Source organism: Heloderma suspectum, chromosome 6, assembly GCF_057233095.1.
Source record: "Heloderma suspectum isolate Gila_16-S chromosome 6, 16-S_ref, whole genome shotgun sequence".
NCBI lineage: Eukaryota > Metazoa > Chordata > Lepidosauria > Squamata > Helodermatidae > Heloderma > Heloderma suspectum.
Window position 1 is genome coordinate 69,938,020 of NC_139463.1, and position 21,172 is coordinate 69,959,191.

A 21,172-nucleotide genomic window follows, 5' to 3' on the forward strand; every position below is an offset into this window, starting at 1 on the left:
CCCTCCTAATACAAAATGTATCAGTCGTTTGCTTACCCTCTCAGAAGGTCAAGTCAGTCATTTATGTAAATTTTATGACACATAAATCTGTCCCCAGGAACTCCCTTCACTGTGTCCTGTAGTTATAGTTGTTGCTATATGATGTTAACCTAATTGGGGTTGGCTTTTGCAGGCTGGGGTTGAGATGCTCTAGGACTGGCCTTTAAGAACTGTTTTTCATTGTTCAAGCTTTTATGCGAATTTTATCACAGTTTCTTATGTACTGTTTACTCAGTATGAGGCTTTGTGAAGAGGTAGGGTATACATTGGAATAAATATATTATACATAAAAAGTCACATTGGCTTCTTGAGGTATTGTTAGCCACCCGAGATTTCTGAGATTGGGCAATTTAAATAAATAAGCAACCACTCTCTCTTTGCTGAAATGCTGGAATGGAATGCTTGAATGCCGCCTGTGTATTTTTACAGAATTGAAATTTTCCAAAAGGAAGATGGTGGGGGAGAAGCAATCCTGGCACTAAATGCCAGCAGGGCCACCACTCACTGTCATGGTAACCAACATGGCTTCCTGCCCAGTACCAGGGGCACCAGAGAAATATAAACAGGGGCCTCCATGGGAGAAACCTCAGTAGGATCACAAAAAATCATGCTCCAGTTGCATCAGGCAAGGGTCATTGGTGATTCAGATGTTTGGTTTTTCCTCTGGTCAAACACCATATTGAAGCCACTTGTCCTCTTCTAAAGAAGACTAGCATTGCCTAGGCTTTCGTTCCCCGCTCAGTGGTTTTTTGCTTTAATCTTGGGGAAATAGTGTTTCAGTTTTAGGAAGGAAGTTATTACGGAGGCCTACAGGTTCATCCCAGGTCTAAATTGCAGCTTTTCCTCAATATTCCATCAGAGGGTTCCCCCAATGGCATTTTAGCCTTTGCACTGTGGTCTGTAGTGACATGAATACAAAAACACAAACAAGTGTCCTTCCAGTGTCCCAAACTCACACGGAGAGCCAGTGTGTGGCATAGCAGATAGTTGGGTTTGGATGAAGGAGGCTAAAGTTCACATCCACAGTTAGCCATGAAGCTCATGAATTGCATAGCTCTGGGCAAGACATCTTTCAATCTAACCTACTTGCAGGTAAATAAGACCATATAAAGCCCTTTGCATACTGAAAAAAGCTGTAGAAATAATCAATAAACAATAACTGCAGTTTTAGAGATTAATAAAAACAACACAACGTCTTCCATTTCTCCACAAATGGGAGTGTTGCCACCACTTTCCATGTTGTGAGCTGTACAAGCTTAGCATAAAAGTGCTGTTTGAGAGTGCAGAAGGTGCCCTCCTTTGGCTGCATGCTTGACTTTGCATATACATATGCAATTGAATGGGCAGTCCAACTCTTAACTTTCTCCTCTCCTTCCTTCTTTCCTTAGGATCCAGGTGAACGACCTCATCGTTGAGGTGGATGGCACCAGTTTGGTAGGCGTGACCCAAAGCTTTGCAGCCTCGGTGCTGAGGAATACCAAGGGTAGAGTCCGGTAGGGGAACGGTGTGCACCCCAGCTTTGTGATGGGACCAGCATATGTTGTCTGTCTGTCTGTCTCTGAAACAGATATAGAGGAAAAGAAGTAGTGCATCAGAGAGAGTCCCACTGCATCATGGGAAAATTTTCTATGAGCAGTCATTTTGGTTCCTGTGAAATCATTGTGGGAGTAAGATGGCAGCTGATAGGTTTTCCTGTCAGCTGTGGTTTGGCTTCTTGTGTTTATATAGAGATGATCAGATACAGGAATGTAGTGCTTTGGTGAATTCATTACGTCATAGGAGAGCAAAGGGGCTATAATCTTAATGGTTCTCTGGTGATACGTCTGGTTCCCAGTTGCAGTTGATAGATGTGTGAGGCAAGAAGAGTGGAAATACATAGGAAAATGTAAAAACTAAAACTAAAGCAGGCAAGGTTAGAGGCTCTCTCTCACTGCAGTGCTTTCAAGTAATCACGCCAATAAAATATAAAAGAAGCTAGACAGGGATTACATCTCTTTTTTTGGCAGAGTTCACATCTTTTGCTCTGGCAATACTTCTGTGCTTTTAAATGCCTTATAACAGACAGGAATTCAACAGATGGAGGTGCAGTGATAGAAGGCTTTTTCTGTTGAATTTCCACCTGTCACCTAGTGTTTTTTAAAGGCACAGAAATGTAGTTTAAATGCTCCCTTTTGTTACAGTGCTTTGAAAGGAGAAAACAAGCTACACAGGATTAAAAAGATACAGAAGAAGGGGCAGAATACCTGTGCTTTTAAATATTTATCATGGGTAGAGGTTCAACAGGTGCAATCTTTTCTCATCACAGATATGCTGGGCAAAGTGCATGAGCGGGTGGTTGTAGGACAGCTCTAGGCACCGTTGAATGAAACGGATTATCTAGATCCATTTCAATCGGGCTTCAGGCCTGGTTTTGGAACGGAAACTGCCTTGGTCGCCCTGTGGGATGACCTCTGCCGGGAGAGGGACAGGGGGAGTGTGACCCTGTTGACTCTCCTGGAATTCTCAGCAGCTTTCGATACCATCGACCATGGTAGCCTTCTGGATAGGTTGTCTGGGTTGGGAGTTGGAGGCACTGCACTACAGTGGTTCCGCTCCTACTTGGATGGCCAATTCCAGAAGGTGGTGCTGGGGGATTATTGCTCTCTGCCATGGCAATTGTGCCATGGGGTTCTACAGGGCTCTATTTTATCCCATATGCTGTTTAACATCTACATGAAACCACTGGGGGAGGTTGTCCGGAGGTGTGGGCTGAGGTGCCATCAATATGTGGATGATACCCAGCTCTACCTCTCTTTCTCATCAAAACCAGGTAAGGCAGTGGCTGGTCTGAATCAGTGCCTGGGCACGGTAATGGACTGGATGAGGGCCAATGAACTGAAACTCAATCCAGACAAGATGGAGGTACTGTTAGTGGGTGGTTCGTCTGCCCGGCTAGGTGATATTCAACCTGTTCTGGAGGGGATTGCACTCCCCCTAAAGGATCACGTTGGTAGTTTGGGGGTGCTCTTGGACCCAGAACTGTCACTTGAGGCACAGGTGAACTCACTGGCATGGAGCACTTTCTTTCAGCTTAGGCTGGTATACCAACTACGCCCTTATCTGGACAGAGATAGCCTAGCTACAGTTATCCATGCTCTGATAACTTCTCGTCTGGATTACTGCAATGCGTTATACGCGGGGCTGCCTTTGAAAACGGTCCGGAAACTTCAGCTGGTCCAAAATAAGGCAGCAAGATTGTTAACAGGGACTGGCCTGCGAGCTCATATTACGCCAGTACTTTTCCAGCTGCACTGGCTGCCAGTCCATTTCCGGGCCCAATTCAAAGTGCTGGTATTAACATTTAAAGCCCTTAACGGCTTGGGGCCAGGTTACCTGAAGGATCGCCTCCTCCCATATGTGCCTGCCCAGACCTTAAGATCATCATCAGCGGCCCTTCTCCGTGAGCCCCTGCCAAAGGAAGTGAGGCGGGTGGCTACTAGGAGGAGGGCTTTTTCTGCTGTGGCATCCCAGCTCTGGAACGAGCTCCCTAGTGAGGTTCGCCTGGCACCTACATTGTATTCCTCTCTGCGCCAACTGAAGACCTTTTTATTTGCCCAGGCATTTTAGCATTTTAGCTTTCTAGACTTTTAGCTTTGCTGTTTTAAATCTGTATTTTAAACTCCTGCACTGCTGCTAGATTTTATTGTGGTTGTACAACAAAATTGTTATATTGTGGTTTTGATGTTCTATATATTTGAAATTGTTTTATTATGTGCTGTTTGGTTTTAATTTTTGTGAACCGCCCAGAGAGCTTCGGCTATTGGGCGGTATAGAAATGAAATAAATAAATAAATAAATAAATAAAATATGGTCAGGAAGGTTGCACCTGTAGAATTTCTGCCTATTTTGCCTTTTAAAAACACAGTAGTTTTCCCCAGTTGAAGCCCAACACTGTATCCATCATGTCAAAGCATATTTTAATAAATTCTCAATGAGTACTTCCTTCCACGTGTAAAAATTTCTACTTCAGTTTCGACAGGGAGCAGGTTTCAAATATGCACCGTATCTTCTTAAAGATCTGTCCCACATTTCATTTTCTGTCGATTATGCTCTTCTCTTTTTACTGTTCCTTCTTGTTATAAGTACCCAATTCAAATCTCTTTTTCCTGTCTCCCTCGTAAACTATATCACCTGAATAGAGAGTGAAATGTTGCTTTAAATTGTGCCAATTTGATAGCATTACTTGGACTGAGAAGAGGCAGGAGTTCTGAGATTTCAAAACACTTATTCTACATAACTCTTATTTATTAATTATTCTTGTTTTTATTTATTTGTTACTCATTTACAATGAATGACAGCTTTTGAACTCTACTCTATCCCCCATACTCGCCATCAGCCCCCAATTACTTTTTAAAAAACCAGTCATCCAGAGAGAAAAGGAGGAGGGGGAGGAAAGCGAAAACACAGGGCACGGGATTCATTTGATTTCAAAACACAGCAATGAAAGAAATTCTCTAACCCTGTCTGTTTAATTCAATTCTGTTTTGTTTTTTACAGTTACTCCTATATATTTCCATCACTCTTGCCCAGCACATAGAGAATTTTGAGTGGAACCGGAAGGGAGGATTGGGTGGAGCTTTGGTGTTTTTTTTTAAAATATTTCTATGGGAAGAACAGTCCTTAAACAAGCATTTTGTTTCATGTGAAACAAAGCTTTTTACTGGCAGGATTGTCCTGACAGCTTTGGCTCCATTTTGTAGAAACTGGGGAGCAGTGCCCATTACCCTCAGAATGTGCCCTATTGCATCATGGGAAAGTGTTCTATGTCATGGTCATTTTATTCCTACCTAAGAAATGAATCGAAGGGTTTTGGAATGGGGGGAGGGGGCGGTGGACACAGGCCTTTGGCCCAGCTGAATTTTCCTGTCAGCTGTGGTTCTGTTTTGTCCTTTATCCGTACAGCTGCCTCTGCGGCACTTTTTTTAATCTCACCAGAGGCATTTGGCCTGCCTTTTCCTGGCAGCATTAAGAATTAGAGGCTTGGCACTATCCCAGGATCCTTGTAGTAGTGGTTTTAAAAGAATGGGCTGTTTGAAATTGGTTTGTAACCAAGAAAATCTCTCTCTCTCTCTCTCTCTCTCTCTCTCTCACACACACACACACACACACTCAGGTTCCTTCAGCAGGAAGGCCTGCACAATATATGGGGTCCAATCTAGAACCTAACCCATTCCTCTGAGACCCGCTGCTGTGTTCCCAGGCAACAGGAACCTCAACTGTGAGAATGGGTTGCTAGGCAACTAGTTTCCTCCATGCTCCACAGCAACCACTCTGCCTTCATAGATAGAAGGGCCCTAATAACCAATTAAAGGTTTAGGTAATCAATTTAACTAGTGCTTTGACCCATTTTAATCACAACTGTATCTACTAAAAATTGACACTGTGCCATAGGAATTCAGGACACACAAACGCAAGGGGTATCCACCTCAAACCCTTGCCTAGTAGTTAATTTCCGAAAATAGAACTAGTGGGACTCAGATGTGACCGGCAGTCACTTCCTCTAATCTGGAAAGCCTGCCCCTAATTCCAGAGATGTGGGCAGCTAGGCGTTGTTACCCAGTTGTGAAAGAAACTCATTCTGACCATGCTCAGAGGCTCTGACCTTTATTATCTCAAGTTCCTGAGCCTTGCCATTGAAAATGAGTTCCAGGGATAGATTAGGGTGCCCAGGCTCACATTAAAACAAGGTCCCTGCTCTTTGCTTCTCCATTCCAGGGACACACACCCAGGGCCTTGCTGACTCCAATTGTTTTATTTTAACAACCCCTTTTTTCAGACTGAAAACATGAGCAGCACCTTGTGAAATATTACGGCCCAAACAGATATGACACAGAAGATCCATCTGCAGGGGTGGCAGTGGGACTCTTAATTTCTGTCAGAGCAGTGGCAGGGGTGGGGCATGATGGTGGTGTTAACCCTTTCCCTCTGCACCATTTTCCAGACCAACAACCCAGCAACACACACCTAGCTGCTCTTAGTCCCACTGGTGGGAGAAGACAGGCACAATACAGGTATCTGTATTTCCCCGTAGCAAGGCTAATCGGAGCCAAGGTGGGGGAGATTGAGATCAAACAGTGCAGGGGAAAGGGTTGAACTTCCCTCCTTCAGCACTTTTGCCCCAATCAAATTAGGGGTTCCTGGCAGCTGGCTTTAAGTTAAAATTAAAACACCAGGAGATCTGATTTCAGATCCTGCCCCCATCACAATTGCTAACCCTCAGAAAGAGTGGCGGAGAACGGATTCCACTTATTAGGAGAAAGTGGGGGAGAAGCCTTGAGTCCTCACTTCTCATCCCTCTCTGTGGCTAAAGAACAACCAATTGTGCAAAATAAGCAGATCTATGCAAATGTATTCAGGGCTGAAAGGCTGGCTTTACTGGGATCCTTTTGAACCCATTGCATGTACAGCCTGGCTACATAGCTCCTGGTATTTTACTCCAGCATTTTGAGATTCTTGCTCTAACCCTCATTCTACCCCCTTTCATTTCCCGTAGGTTCCTGATTGGCAGGGAGAAGCCAGGAGAGCAGAGTGAGGTTGCGCAACTCATCCAGCAGACACTGGAACAGGAGCGATGGCAGCGGGAAATGATGGAACAGAGGTATACCCAGTACACAGAGGAGGACGAAGAAGTAAGTGGATTGAATTTCTCAATGGCTATGGGAAGAGGGTGTGAGGAAACAGCCTGAGTTCCCTCCCTGCCGCTTTTTCAGTGCTTGACTGAACAGGGCCAGGGGGAGCCTGGCCACCCTCTTTATGTTTTGTGATGCCCCACTTAGCTACAGCACTGCGGCTGTGGCTTAGCTAAAACTGGGGAGATTCAGACTGGTGTCTCCAGTGTGGTGTCCATGGGCACCAGTGTGCCTGCAGACACCTCCCTTGGAGCCTGCCAGGCTCCCTGCCCCTCATGCGTTTTAATTTTAATTCTTAAGATTTTTAAAAATTACTTTTTCTTTAACTGGGAGTCCGGCATGCTGGAAAGCAAAGGGCTGCCCTCTAGCACCATCTTTATTTGGGTTCAAAATAATGGTTTTGTGGTTTGGCACTCAGACTCCACCATTGCCTTATACTTAGGTTCTTGGGCAAGTTACTTTTACTATAGCCTCACCAATTTGCCTTCTGGGAAATGAGTGTTTTGTGACTGGCCTCACCCACCATGGCAGCCATTTTATGAGAGCACCCACAGCACTCTCAAAACTGCAAATGTGCCCAAAGGATTTCATTGTCCCACATAATTGTGGTCCTGACTCCTAATCAAGTTCCTTACTGTCAACTACCCTTGGCAGACAGAATTTTTTGAACTTTATACAACCTCACGTCAACTTAGCAATGGCTAGGTTCAGATGACACGCTAACCCACCATGGGTCGCGTTTCGGAGCGACCCACGAGAGGCCAGTGTGTCATCTGGGGAGTGTTTTCCCCACCCACAATTGGTAAAGTACCCGCCCTCAGAACCGACGCTCAGCAGAGTGGATTCAGAGCCCCGGGGTGGCTTACTGTGTCATCTGTCGGGCTGTCCATTGATAAATCTGGGTGACCATAGAGACAGCCGCCTTGAGCGCCCGGGAGTACCGGCGATGTTCTAGCCCACACAGCCAATCTCTGTGGTTATGATCACCAAGTGGCAACTGGAGCAGCCAGCGCGACCCCGCTCCTGCTGCAGTAGCCACTGGGATGTGCGGCTGCAGCAGCAAGAGGACAATGGCAAGGCCATGGGTAGAGGAGGGGTGAGGGAAAAACACTGCCTGGTGTGGGTCCGCGATCATGGGGGGTGGGGGGCGTGCTTGTCATGGTTTCCCTATCCCTCCCCACAGCATGTTTCCAATCCCCTGCCCCTTGATTGTATGAATGTGCCCAGTGGATGCTACAAGCTTCATCACCACTTCTATCACCATTGCCACATTCTGTAGCACATTCTGTATAGATTATTTACTGCAGAACTGGGGTCAACATGAGACTGACTAGCAATAGACACACGGACTGGCAAACTGAACTACTTTCTCATACAGTGCATATTTCATTTCTACAACTACAAACATATGAACAGAAGGCAGGTCTGCCGTTTGCTATTAACCATGAGAGCTAAGAATGGGACCTCCATATTCAGCAGCAGGTTACCTGCTGAGGGCAAACGAATAGGGAATGTCTCTGTCCATCATGGTCTCCTTTTCTGCTTCCTGGGGGCCTCTGCCTGGCCTCTGTTGGAGGCAGGTAAACAACTGGCCTGACCAAACACGGCAACTCTTAATTCTTATCAAGATTGTTGTTCAGTCGTTCAGTCAAGTCCGACTCTTCGTGACCCCATGGACCATAGCACGCCAGGCCTTCCTGTCCTGCGCTCTCTCCCGGAGCGTGCTCAAGTTCACATTCATTGCATCGGTGATGCTATCTAGCCATCTCATCCTCTGCCGTCCCCTTCTCCTTTTGCCTTCAGTCTTTCCCAGCATCAGGGTCTTTTCCAGGGAGTTTTCTCTTCGCATTAGGTGGCCAAAATATTTGAGCTTCAGCTTCAGTATCTGTCCTTCCAATGAGCACTCAGGGTTGATTTCCTTTAGGATTGACTGATTTGACCTCCTTGCAGTCCAGGGGACTCGTAAGAGTCTTCTCCAGCACCACAGTTCGAAAGCATCAATTCTTCGGCACTCAGCCTTCCTTATAGTCCAGCTCTCACAGCCATACATTACTACTGGGAAAACCATAGCTTTGATTAGACGGACCTTTGTCAGCAAGGTGATGTCTCTGCTTCTTACTATGCTGTCTAGGTTTGCCATAGCTTTCCTCCCAAGGAGCAAGCGTCTTTTAATTTCATGGCTACAGTCACCATCTGCGGTGATCTTGGAGCCCAAGAAAGTAAAATCTGTCACTGCTTCCATTTCTTCCCCTTCTATATTCCAGGAAGTGATGGGGCCAGATGCCATGATCTTAGTTTTTTTAATGTTGAGTTTCAAACCAGCTTTTGCACTCTCCTCTTTCACCCTCAACAAGAGGCTGTTTAGATCCTCTTCGCTTTCTGCCATTAGGGTGGTATCGTCTGCATATCGGAGGTTGTTGATAATTCTCCCAGCAATCTTAATTCCAACCTCTGATTCATCCAACCCGGCATTTCTCATGATGTACTCTGCATATAAGTTAAATAAGCAGGGTGACAATATGCAGCCTTGTCGTACTCCTTTCCCAATTTTGAACCACTTGGTTGTTCCATGTCTGGTTCTTACTGTTGCTTCTTGACCCTCGTACAGGTTTCTCAGGAGACAGGTAAGGTGGTCTGGTACTCCCATCACTTTAAGAATTTGCCACAGTTTGTTGTGATCCACACAATCAAAGGCTTTAGCATAGTCAATGAAGCAGAAATAGACGTTTTTCTGGAATTCCCTTGCTTTCACCATGATGCAGCAAATGTTGGCGATTTGATCTCTAGTTCCTCTGCCTCTTTGAAACCCAGCTTGTACTTCCGGTAGTTCTCGGTTCAAATACTGCTGAAGCCTAGCTTGTAGGATTTTGAGCATCACCTTGCTGGCATGTGAAATGAGCGCAATTGTGCGGTAGTTTGAACACTCTTTGGCGTTACCCTTCTTTGGAATTGGAGTGTAAACTGACCTTTTCCAGTCTTGCGGCCATTGTTGAGTGTGCCAAATTTGTTGGCATATTGAATGCAGCACTTTAACAGCATCATCTTTTAGGATTTTAAATAGCTCAGCTGGAATACTGTCATCTCCACTAGCTTTGTTGTTACTAATGCTTCCTAAGGCCCACTTGACTTCACTCTCTAGGATGTCCGGCTCAAGTTCAGTGACCACACTATCATGGCTATCAGGGACATTAAGATCTTTCCTGTATAGTTCTTCTGTGTATTCTTTCCACCTCTTCTTAATCTCATCTGCATCTGTTAGGTCCCTGCCTTCTTTGTCCTTGATCATGCCCGTCTTTGCACAAAACGTTCCCTTGAGATCTCCGATTTTCTTGAAGAGATCTCTAGTCTTTCCCATTCTGTTGTTTTCCTCGATTTCTTTGCATTGTTCATTTAAGAAGGCCTTCTTGTCTCTCCTTGTGATTCTCTGGAACTCTGCATTCAGTTGGATATATCTTCCCCTTTCTCCCTTGCTTTTCGCTTCCCTTCTTTCCTCAGCTACTTGTAAAGCCTCATCAGACAGCCACTTGGCTTTCTTGCATTTCTTTTTCTTTGGGATGGATTGAGTTGCTGCCTCCTGAACAATGTTACGGACCTCCGTCCATAGTTCCTCAGGCACTCTGTCTATCAGGTCTAATCCCTGAAATCTATTCCTCACCTCCACTGTATATTCATCAGGGATATGATTTAGGTCATACCTGAATGGTTTAGTGGTTTTCCCTACGTTCTTCAATTTAAGCTGAAATTTTGCAACAAGAAGCTCATGATCTGAGCCACAGTCAGCTCCAGGTCTTGTTTTGACTGACTGTATAGAGCTTCTCCATCTTTGGCTGCAAAGGACATAATCAATCTGATTTCGATATTGACCATCTGGTGATGTCCATGTGTAGAGTCGTCTCTTGTGCCGTTGGAAAAGAGTGTTTGCTATGATCAGCGTGTTCTCTTGGCAAAACTCTATTAGCCTTTGTCCTGCTTCATTTTTTACACCAAGGCCATGCCTGCCTGTTATCCCAGTGATTTCTTGACTTCCTACTTTAGCATTCCAATCCCCTATGATGAAGAGGACATCTTTTTTTGGTGTCAGTTCTAGAAGGTGTTGTAGGTCTTCATAGAACCGATCAACCTCAGCTTCTTCGGCATCAGTGGCTGGGGCATAGACTTGAATTACTGTGATGTTGAATGGTTTGCCTTGGATTCGTACTGAGATCATTCTGTCATTTTTATACTGAATGCCAAATATTTATTATTTTATTTATTTATTTCTATACCGCCCAAAAGCTCTCTGGGCGGTTCACAAAAATTAAAACCAAACAACACACAATAAAACAATTTAAAATATATAGAACATTAAAACCACAATATAACAATACAACCACAATAAAACCTAGCAGCAGTACAGGAGTTTAAAATACAGATTTAAAACAGCAAAAATAAAAATTTAGAAAGCTAAAATGCCTGGGAAAATAAAAAGGTCTTCACCTGGCGCCGAAAGGAGTACAATGTAGGCGCCAGGTGAACCTCACTAGGGAGCTCATTCCAGAGCCGGGGTGCCACAACAGAAAAAGCCCTCCTCCTAGTAGCCACCCGCCTCATTTCCTTTGGCAGGGGCTCACGGAGAAGGGCTGCTGCTGATGATCTTAAGGTCCGGGCAGGCACATATGGGAGGAGGCGTTCCTTCAGGTAACCTGGCCCCAAGCCGTTAAGGGCTTTGAATGTTAACACCAGCACTTTGAATCGGGCCCGGAAATAGACTGGCAGCCAGTGCAGCTGGAAAAGTACTGGCGTAATATGAGCTCACAGGCCAGTCCCTGTTAACAATCTTGCTGCCTTATTTTGGACCAGCTGAAGTTTCCGGACCGTTTTCAAAGGCAGCCCCGCGTATAACGCATTGCAGTAATCCAGACAAGAAGTTATCAGAGCATGGATAACTGTAGCTAGGCTATCTCTGTCCAGATAAGGGCATAGTTGGTATACCAGCCTAAGCTGATAAAAAGTGCTCCGTGCCACTGAGTTCACCTGTGCCTCAAGTGACAGTTCTGGATCCAAGAGCACCCCCAAACTACGAACCTGATCCTTTAGGGGGAGTGCAACCCCCTCCAGAACAGGTTGAATATCACCTAGCCGGGCAGACGAACCACCCACTAACAGTACCTCCATCTTGTCTGGATTGAGTTTCAGTTTATTAGCCCTCATCCAGTCCATTACCGTGCCCAGGCACTGGTTCAGACCAGCCACTGCCTCACCTGGTTTTGATGAGAAAGAGAGGTAGAGCTGGGTGTCATCCGCGTATTGATGGCACCTCAGCCCACACCTCCGGATAACCTCCCCCAGCAGTTTCATGTAGATGTTAAACAGCATGGGGGATAAAATAGAGCCCTGTAGAACCCCATGGCACAATTGCCATGGCAGAGAGCAATAATCCCCCAGCACCACCTTCTGGAATCGGCCATCCAAGTAGGAGCGGAACCACTGTAGTGCAGTGCCTCCAACTCCCACCCCAGACAACCTATCCAGAAGGATACCATGGTCGATGGTATCGAAAGCCGCTGAGAGGTCCAGGAGAATCAACAGGGTCGCACTGCCCCTGTCCCTCTCCCGGCAGAGGTCATCCCACAGGGCGACCAAGGCAGTTTCTGTTCCAAAACCAGGCCTGAAGCCCGATTGAAATGGATCTAGATAATCCGTTTCATTCAAGAGTGCCTGGAGCTGTCCTACAACCACCCGCTCAAGCACCTTGCCCAGGAAGGGGATGTTGGCCACTGGCCTATAATTGTTAACATCCTCTGGGTCCAGGTTAGGCTTTTTCAGGAGTGGTCTAATTACTGCCTCTTTTAAAGCAGCAGGCACCACTCCCTCTCTCAAGGAGGAATTTACAACCTCCTGGACCCAGCCGGACAACCCCTCCGTTTGATTTAATAAGCCATGATTTAATAAGCCATGTCAAGCACACAAGTGGTCGATCGGACTTGGCCAAGCACCTTGTCCGCATCCTGAGGCCTCAGTAACTGAAACTCATCCAATAAAACTGGACCAGACGGTGCTCTGAACGCCTCTACCAATGGAACTGCATTAATGGTGGTGTCCAATTCATGACGAATCTGAGCGACTTTATCCTCAAAGTGCCGCGCAAACTTGTCACAGCGTGCTACCGAGGGTTCCACCGTCTCTCTCCCTGGCCCAGAATGTAACAGGCCGCGAACCACTCGGAAAAGCTCCGCTGGACGACACTGAGAAGATGCAATGCTGGTGGAAAAGAACTGCCTCTTCGCCACCCTCACCGCCACAGAGTAGGCTCGATAGTGGGCTCTTACCTGTGTTCGATCAGACTCAGCACAAGTTTTCCTCCACCTGGGTTCTAGCCGTCTCCCCTCTTGCTTCATTGCCCTCAGCTCAGGTGTATACCAAGGAGCTGGCCGGGCTCTGCTCAGAGGGAGAGGGCGCTTGGGCGCGATCGTGTCAACCACCCGAGTCATCTCTGCATTCCACAGAGTGACCTGGGCTTCGACAGGAGCACCAGCCATACCAGCAGGAAAATCCCCCAGAGCCCTCTGGAATCCATCAGAATCCATTAATCTCCGGAGGTGGACCATTTTAATAGGTCCCCCACCCTTGCAGAGAGGGAAGGCCGCCAGAAGTTTAAATCTCAGCAGGAAGTGATCTGACCATGACAAAGGGACAGATGTTAATTCCTCCACTTTCAGATCACCATCCACCTGCCCAGTCGAGAAAACCAGATCAAGTGTGTGTCCTTTTATATGCGTTGGGCCGATGACATGTTGGGACAGCCCCATGGTTGTCATGGCGGCCATGAAGTCCTGAGCCGCCCCGGATACAGCGGCCTCGGCATGGAAGTTGAAATCCCCCAGGACCATCATCCTGGGGGTCCTCAACACCAAGTCCGAGACCACCTCCGTCAGCTCAGGCAGGGAGTCTGATGGGCAGCGGGGTGGGCGGTACACCAACAGAATCCCTAATCTGTCCCGGGTACCCAACACAAGGTACAAACACTCAAGATCTGCACTCGAATGAGCAGGAAGCCTGGAGAGGGAGATTGAATTCCTATAGACCACGGCAACCCCCCCTCCCCGACCCTCAAGTCGGTGTTGGTGCTGCACCGAGTACCCAGGAGGGCACAGCTGGGAGAGAGTGACCCCTCCCAGTTCCCCCACCCAGGTCTCAGTAATACTTGCCAGGTCAGCCCCCTCATCCACAATCAAATCATGGATGAGGGAGGTCTTATTTTGGGCCGACCTGGCATTCAGCAGCAGCACCACCAGACCCGAGGGCAGACTGGTAAGGCTGCCAGGAACCATCAGGTTGGGGGAAGAACCAGAAGAGGGGACAGCTGTAAGGTGTCTAGCCCCTCTTCTCCTCAGCTGGCCTGTTAATCCCCCAACGCCATACCTCCCCCTGCCCGTGACCACAGTTATGGTGGCACCTCCCCCACCCCCTGAGTTGCCCAATAGTCCTCCCAGGCACATATTAAAATATTAAGATATAAAATACACAACAGTTTAAAAGAATATAAAAGAGATAAAAGAGAACAGCAGCTAAGAAGGAGCAGATAGTCCACGTTTGCCCCTTCCCCTTGTCTTTAAAGCTGCTGCCCTCTGCTGCTGCTGCTATTTGCTGCTGGTATTGTGGCTGCTGGTGTCTCTGGAGAGGCAGGTGGGTAGATCTTCAGGTCCTACGCGACTCCAAGTGCGACGCTAAGTGCGCACTTAGCGTCGCACTTGGCGCGACGCCGAGGCGCTGCCTCTGGCAGCCCCGCCTTAAGTACCTGTGGGCGGGGGCAGAAGCAGGCTCAGGATCACCCGGTGCAGCTGCTGGCTGGTCCTCCTTCCCCAGGCTCCTTCCCGAGCAGCCTCTGGCAGCCCCGCCTTAAGTACCTGTGGGCAGGGGCGGGGGCAGAAGCAGGCTCAGGATCACCCGGTGCAGCTGCTGGCTGGTCCTCCTTCCCCAGGCTCCTTCCCAAATACATATTGGTGCGGGAGATCAGAGAAATGACTTGTACCTCCTTCTCTGTTTGGCTACTGCCAGAGGTTTAAACCCAGGAAACATAGTTTTTTTGTGTGGCTTCAGACATGATTTGACACAGGGAGAGAGGAAGTACAAGCAAAGCTCCACTTCCTGTTTTCATATAGTTCAAGTAAGCATTTGAAAAGTGATTTGCTTGGGGAAGTTGCACAAGCCCTGGAGGTGGAATTAGGTTCCCCATTTCCCCCACCTATCCCTTTTCGCTATTACCCCAGCTGTATAAAAACAGGAAGTGTGTAACACACTTCTTCTTCTCTCTCCCTGTGTCTCAAGGTGCTATCCGAACCCACACTCAGTTCCCTACAGTATCTAGTATGCTGTTGGCATTAACACCAAAATGCCAAATGATAAAGCCTCCTGTTTTGCAACTTGCAGACAGGTGAATATGCTACCGATGAAGATGAGGAGATGAGTCCCATGTTCCCCAGCAGTGAGATGGCCATTGAGGTCTTTGAGCTGGCTGAAAACGAAGACATGCTGTCTCCAGTGGAGATGGACCCTGAAAAGCTGGTGCATAAATTTAAGGAGGTAAGTGAAGTCCTCAAACTGGAGTGGGCAACCTGTCGTCTTTGGCCTAATTTCAAAAGCTTTTGCAAGTGATCCATTTCGACCTCTGATGAGAGTGATCTGTCCCTTTTCCAGCAGCCTGCTAGGCAGAGAGGAAGAGGGACAGAGAGAGAAGAGGGTGTCAGAGAGAGGCGGGGGGTGTCAGCAAGAGAGAGAGAGAAAGGCAGGCAGGCCGGCAGAGAGCGTGAAAGGGGTAGCTTTGCCCACTGCAAGCATGCAGCTCCATGACATAAAAATGGTTCCTCACCCCTGTCCTGAAGGGTATACTTAGCTCCCCGACTGATGGAAGCCCCACTGAGTCCCCTTCTTGTTTCTAAACGCACAGCAGAAATGGCTGATACAGCTTTAGTGCACAGAACTGGGGAAGCCAAAATCTTACTCTGTAATTTTTTTTTAAACCAACCAGCCAGAGAAGTATGCCATTTGTTGAGTGGTGGAGGTGCTTATAGGAGCGCTTAAGCATGCGGGCTGTGCAGATGTGTGCTTCACCTCCCAAAAGAAGGGGAGGTGGAGAAGATAGTTGAATCTTCTAATGTATGTTAAATGCATGCAAACTTAACATTGCCTGTGGCAGCACTAACACTAAGTCTGGATTTAAAAATAAAACTTGTCAAGAATCAGGGGGATGGGAGAGAAGGGGAGGAGTCAGACCTCATAGGGGTTAAACACTGGCGACAGTTAGGTAAAACAGTGGCAGGGAGTAGCAGCCAGCTGACCCCACTCCCCTTTCATGCTCAGTTTAGAGAGCCAAGACGATCCAGGGGGTATAGTAGGGCTGTGGTCTTTAATTGATTAGTTCATTTAGGTAAATCAATGCAAAATGCTTTTAACTGACTAAAACACATCTCTGATTAATCAAGCAATTAATTTTTCACAAAAATTAAATTATACTTAATATAAGTACTTATACAAACAGCAGATGGCAGGTACTGGCTTAAAAGAACCATTTTTTCCCTTCATACTTTCAAAGGAAGGAATACCTCTGCTAAGATGGCAGTTGCTGTGACAAGCACATGCGCGCCATCTAAAAGCAAAGGAAGTGTGCTTTCCCTGACCCCACCACACCCAAAACAATTGTTTCAGCTGTATGCAAATTTGTACAGATTTAGGCTGGCTGGGGCATGCTGGGAGTTGTAGGACTTTTTTGTCTAAACATGCGTAGGATTGTAGCCAGAGGGAACAATCCTATGTGGATAGGTGGCCGCCTCCGAACTCGGAGGCAACCACCTATCCAGTGTACGGCAGGAGGAGCGTGGAGGGGATCATCTCCTCCACACTCCAGCCGCCCTTCATTTGTGGCTAGATAGCCAATTTCGACTGTTTAGCCGCGGGACATAGGAGCATGGGGTGGGGAGGCCGGACGACACATAGGAAGTGTCGTACCAGCACTTACGAACTCCTCGCCCCGGGAATGCAACATTTTGCCCCACTCCATGCTCCTGTTACGAGCGCGGGGACAATCCGTGACACTTAAAAGGCCGCGGGGGAGGGGTGGGGAGGCTGTTCTCCGGGAACTGACCTATCCTATGACTGTCTAGCTGCTGTCTAGCGGCCATAAGATTGTACCCTTCACCTATTAATTCATGGATTATTAGACTGAAGCTAATGAAGCTAATTGACAGTGATTTCTTGAATCAGTTGACAGCCCTAATGAGGAGAATCCTGTTGTTAGAGCCTGTGCGTCACCTGATTCTGTGGATTCTTCTTTCAGAGCCTATCTAGACAAGATGAAAGTGTTTCATGATCAGATCTCCTATCTCTTTACACTGTAGGTAATAGCAGGCAAAGCAGGGCTTCATCCAGATTGGGACCGCAGTGCTGGGGAAGGTGGGGCGAACCTTTCGCCCCTGTGCCATTTTCCTGATGAAAATAGCCCCCACCCAAATCTCCAATTTGCCACTCAGGCTGTGTGCATAAGTTTCCCTTAATATTTATTAAGGGATAATAAATAATAAATAAATAATAAAATAATAAATAATTATTATTAATAAATAAATAAATAATAAACCACTGAGTGATTTAGAGCAACAACTGCAAGAAAAAGACTCCAGTGATTCGGTTCACATGACGTGGCAGGCTACTGTGGGTTATTAACCCATGATTAGACATAGTGTGTGCGGGATGTGTGCAGTCACTATTTCGACTATGCAACCTCCAATCAGGGTGATCAGAACTTGTGATGTGCGAATCCAGCCATCGTGGGTTAACTGAGGGTTAAACAACCCACACTTAACCCAAAGTTAAGTGAAAGTTAAATGTGAGTTGATTAACCCACAATGTCAAGTTCACATGACATGCCACAACTCCCTATCAGAGGTCACATATTCAAAATGGTGGCTGCACAGGCCGGGGCTAATCAAGGGTTAAATAACCTATGATAAGCCGCCATGTCATGCAAACCAGCCCAGAGTATCTTATGAAGATCATTTATCAGTCTGTCCCTGCCCTTAGGCTTACAAACTGAAAGACACAACACAAAAGGAAAAGAGATTGGGAGGGGGAGATTAATAGGGCAAATAGGTTAACAAAGAAATAAAAACAACACTGGGGGAAAGGGTTTAAAAATTCCTTTCCCCGCAATTTTGATCTGGATCACCCACGCACCCCTCCTGTCTATCATTTTGTAACATTTGAAGACACAGGAGAATCAACCATGGATCTCTGTAGTCTCCTATTTAGACCCAGTATCGCCAAGTATCGGTAATTTTTTCCTGTGATCACCCGGCTGTCACAGTAGCTTGAGAGGAAGGAAACTTGCCTGCTTCTTGGGACCCATGCCCCTCACACGCACTCTGATAGGAATAAGGGGAGACAAAGTAAATGTGTGTAAAAAAAAATGTGTGAAAGTGGAGAGGAGTACAGGAGAATCAATAGACTTTCTGATGGCGAGCTAGTGAGATGAGAAGGAAACAAAGTATATGAGCAAGGAAGGGGGCCTGGAGGGAAATAGTACAGGCCCAGCTGCCACGAGGCACCTTGTGTTTGTATGTGGTTGCAAAGAACTGCTGTGTGTGTGTGTGTGTGTGTGTGTGTGTGTGTGTGTGCGCGCACGCATGCTGATATCCCTGGCTCAGGCCACAAGTCTCTGCTGACCCCTAGTGGCAGACATCGCCCTTCATCTCCCAGTGGCTTGTCTAAGTATAGAATGTCATGCTTGAGGGAGCTGGTTTGCTCCGCTTTTAGCTCAGCTGCACAGACAATGATGCCTGGGCTATTGCTGTGCGATGCAACCCTTCTAATTTCAGACCTCACATCCCTGCCAGGAGAAAGAACTGCACCCTTTGGGGTGCCTCGCTCATGCTTCACACATAACTGTTGAAGCTGGGAAATGTTAAACATGCACTGAGTATCCGCTTCTACCCCATAACATATGAGGCAGTTACCCATTCTGTCTGTCGACTGTGAAAATGTGCTAGGAAGCACTGCAACTGGCCCCAGCCTCTCCAGCATGAGCTTCTGCAGTGCATAAGTGGCAGTTAAGAAAGGGGGGGGGGAAGCACATGACAGGCTGCAAAGCACTACATGTTTAATGTGTCACTGCTTTTGCTGTAATGTGTGAAGCGGCCTCTAGTTGACCCTGGAATGTGTGTCAGCAAGCTTTCATTTAAGTGCCAGAATTAAGCCAGCTCAGGGCTGGTATACTAAACTGGCATACTAGACTGGCATACGAGACACAGTATACTAACATTTGAGAGAGGGAGTGTTTGTGTCAGTAAATGTCTGAACAGTGCTAAACTGGAGCCTTAAAAGGAAGACCTTGAGCGGAAAAGCGGAGGACCAGAGACCCTGCTCTGACTTTGCTTCATTGGTTTGTTTATTGATTTGTAATATTTATATGCTGCCTTATCTGCTAAAAAGCCACCAAAGCAGTGTGCAACAGCTTAAAACAATAAAACCTTAAAAGAATAAAAACAGGAACAGTAAAGAATTAAAACATTGAAGCTACACATTTTAAAAGGTTAAATTGAAGTGTTGCATTTTCACCCGCTTTCTAAAGGCCATCAGAGTGGGGGCCAAGCATAGTTCTTGAGGGAGTACATTCCATAATTTGGGGGCAACGTAGGAGAAATCTCTTCCACGTGTGCCTGAGAAACAGGCCTCTGCAGGTAATAGTGCCCTCAAGAGGGCCTTTCCTGCAAATCTTAATGCCCAGGCAGGTTCATAGCGAGACAGGCTGTTCCTTAGCATTTACAGCTGTAAGGGTTAAAACCAGTTCTTTGAGTTGCACCTGGAAAGCAATTGGCCACCTGAGCAGGTCTTTCAGAACAGGTGTAATATGGTCCTGGCACTGTGCATCAGTTAGCAGCCTAGCCGCATTTTGCACTTTAGTGGGTTGTGAGGCAAGAGCAGAACACCGCCTACACCTGCCCTGTGGTGCTTCTCCATCTGACTTGTGGAGAGATGGAGGACCAGCCCAAGCTGAGCTCAGAGCATGTATGGTGTTTAAATACTGCATGCCTCCTTCTCTCTCTCTCTCTCTCTCTCTCTCTCTCTCCATGCTATGCAACTGTGGGGTGCTGGTAACGTTGGCAGGGGATGCAGGGGCTGGCAGTTCTATTTCTTTATGCAGCCATCCTAGATGTTCGAGCCTCGGTCAAAACAAACTGGGTCTGCGTTGGGGTGGGAGGCAGAGCCCAAAGAATAGCTGTGGTGGAGATACAAAAGAGGCAGAGGGGCTGGTCTGGCCAGTCAGCCTGAGGTTTTCTGCTCTGACCAGTGGTAAGTGATGTCTAAAAAACCCCAGCCTTTTGGATATCTAAAATAACACCGCATGTGGTGCTTGCAAACCTCACACCTACTCACAGCCAGCAGCTCAGGTCTTAGTGTTCCCCTTCCCCCCCAGCCATCCCCACGGTCCACAGTTTTACTATGATCATCAATGGGTCAGAAAGATGAAAGGAAATTAAACATCTTCCAATATGAATGGCAGTTCTCTGACCGAGATGCAGTCAGTCACAAGCCATTGGGCTGTGGGGTCTCATCTGAACAAGGGGCAGAGATAAAACTCTCTGTTACTCTCTTTGGCAGCTCCAGATCAAGCATGCTGTGACTGAGGCTGAAATACAGCAGCTGAAAAGAAAGGTAAGAATGGTGTCCTGGGGATGTGAGGGACTTCAGCTGACAGCCATGAAATCCCCTTCCTTTCTTTAGGCACTTGCCCAAATCCATCCTGGAGATCATTTCCCAGAAATGCTGTGAGAGCTTCTTTGGGCTGGCTTTTAACAGCCAGGCTATTTTTTAATCCGTTCTGATATACATTAGATCAGCCTTCCCCAGCCTGAAGCCCTTCAGATGTTTTGGGCTACAACTCCCATCAGCCTGCACTAACGTGGTCTGTAGTCAGGGATGATGGGAGCCGTAGTCAAAACATCTGGAGGGCACCAGGCTGGGGATGGCTGCATTAGATAGAGATTTAGACTAGGGTAATCTGGGTAATCTGGTATGCCATATGCTCAGTGGGTGATCTTGGGCTGGTCACTATCCCCAGGTTCTTTTTGTAAAGAAAAAACAGAGTAATCCCATGTAAGCCACGCTGATCTCCATGGAGGAAGTTTGAGATACAAATGTGACAATTATATTCATTTAATAAAATCCTTTCATGGATATTTTCTCATTTCTTTGTATTATTATTATTATTATTATTATTATTATTATTATTATTATTTCTTTGATTCAAGGCAACTTACAAGGAAATTAAAACATGCAACATTTAAAACAGCTAAACACCATTATCTACTAAAATGCTGCAACCTCATGAAATAAATAAAACATCAGGGACAACCATTAAAGCATTCCTTAATTGACCAGCCATGGTTTTATTGGCGTTCTGTTTTTAAAAAGCATAATGTTAATATGGCATTTTA

The 21,172-nt window shown here is 46.7% G+C and overlaps 1 protein-coding gene across 4 annotated transcripts in view; it reads left to right on the forward strand.

Annotated features, from left to right (window-relative positions):
- Positions 1 to 21,172, forward strand: part of PPP1R9B (protein phosphatase 1 regulatory subunit 9B) — a 105,977-nt gene that overhangs the window by 74,069 nt on the left and 10,736 nt on the right. For 3 of the 4 annotated variants that reach the window (XM_084804770.1, XM_084804771.1, XM_084804773.1), the window contains 4 exons: positions 1,428 to 1,532; positions 6,572 to 6,707; positions 15,117 to 15,269; positions 20,337 to 20,390. In XM_084804770.1, the coding sequence (XP_084660896.1) occupies positions 1,428 to 1,532; positions 6,572 to 6,707; positions 15,117 to 15,269; positions 20,337 to 20,390 (448 nt within the window). The remainder of the gene's footprint in view (positions 1 to 1,427; positions 1,533 to 6,571; positions 6,708 to 15,116; positions 15,270 to 20,336; positions 20,391 to 21,172) is intronic. The other variant, XM_084804772.1, reaches the window with a different exon arrangement.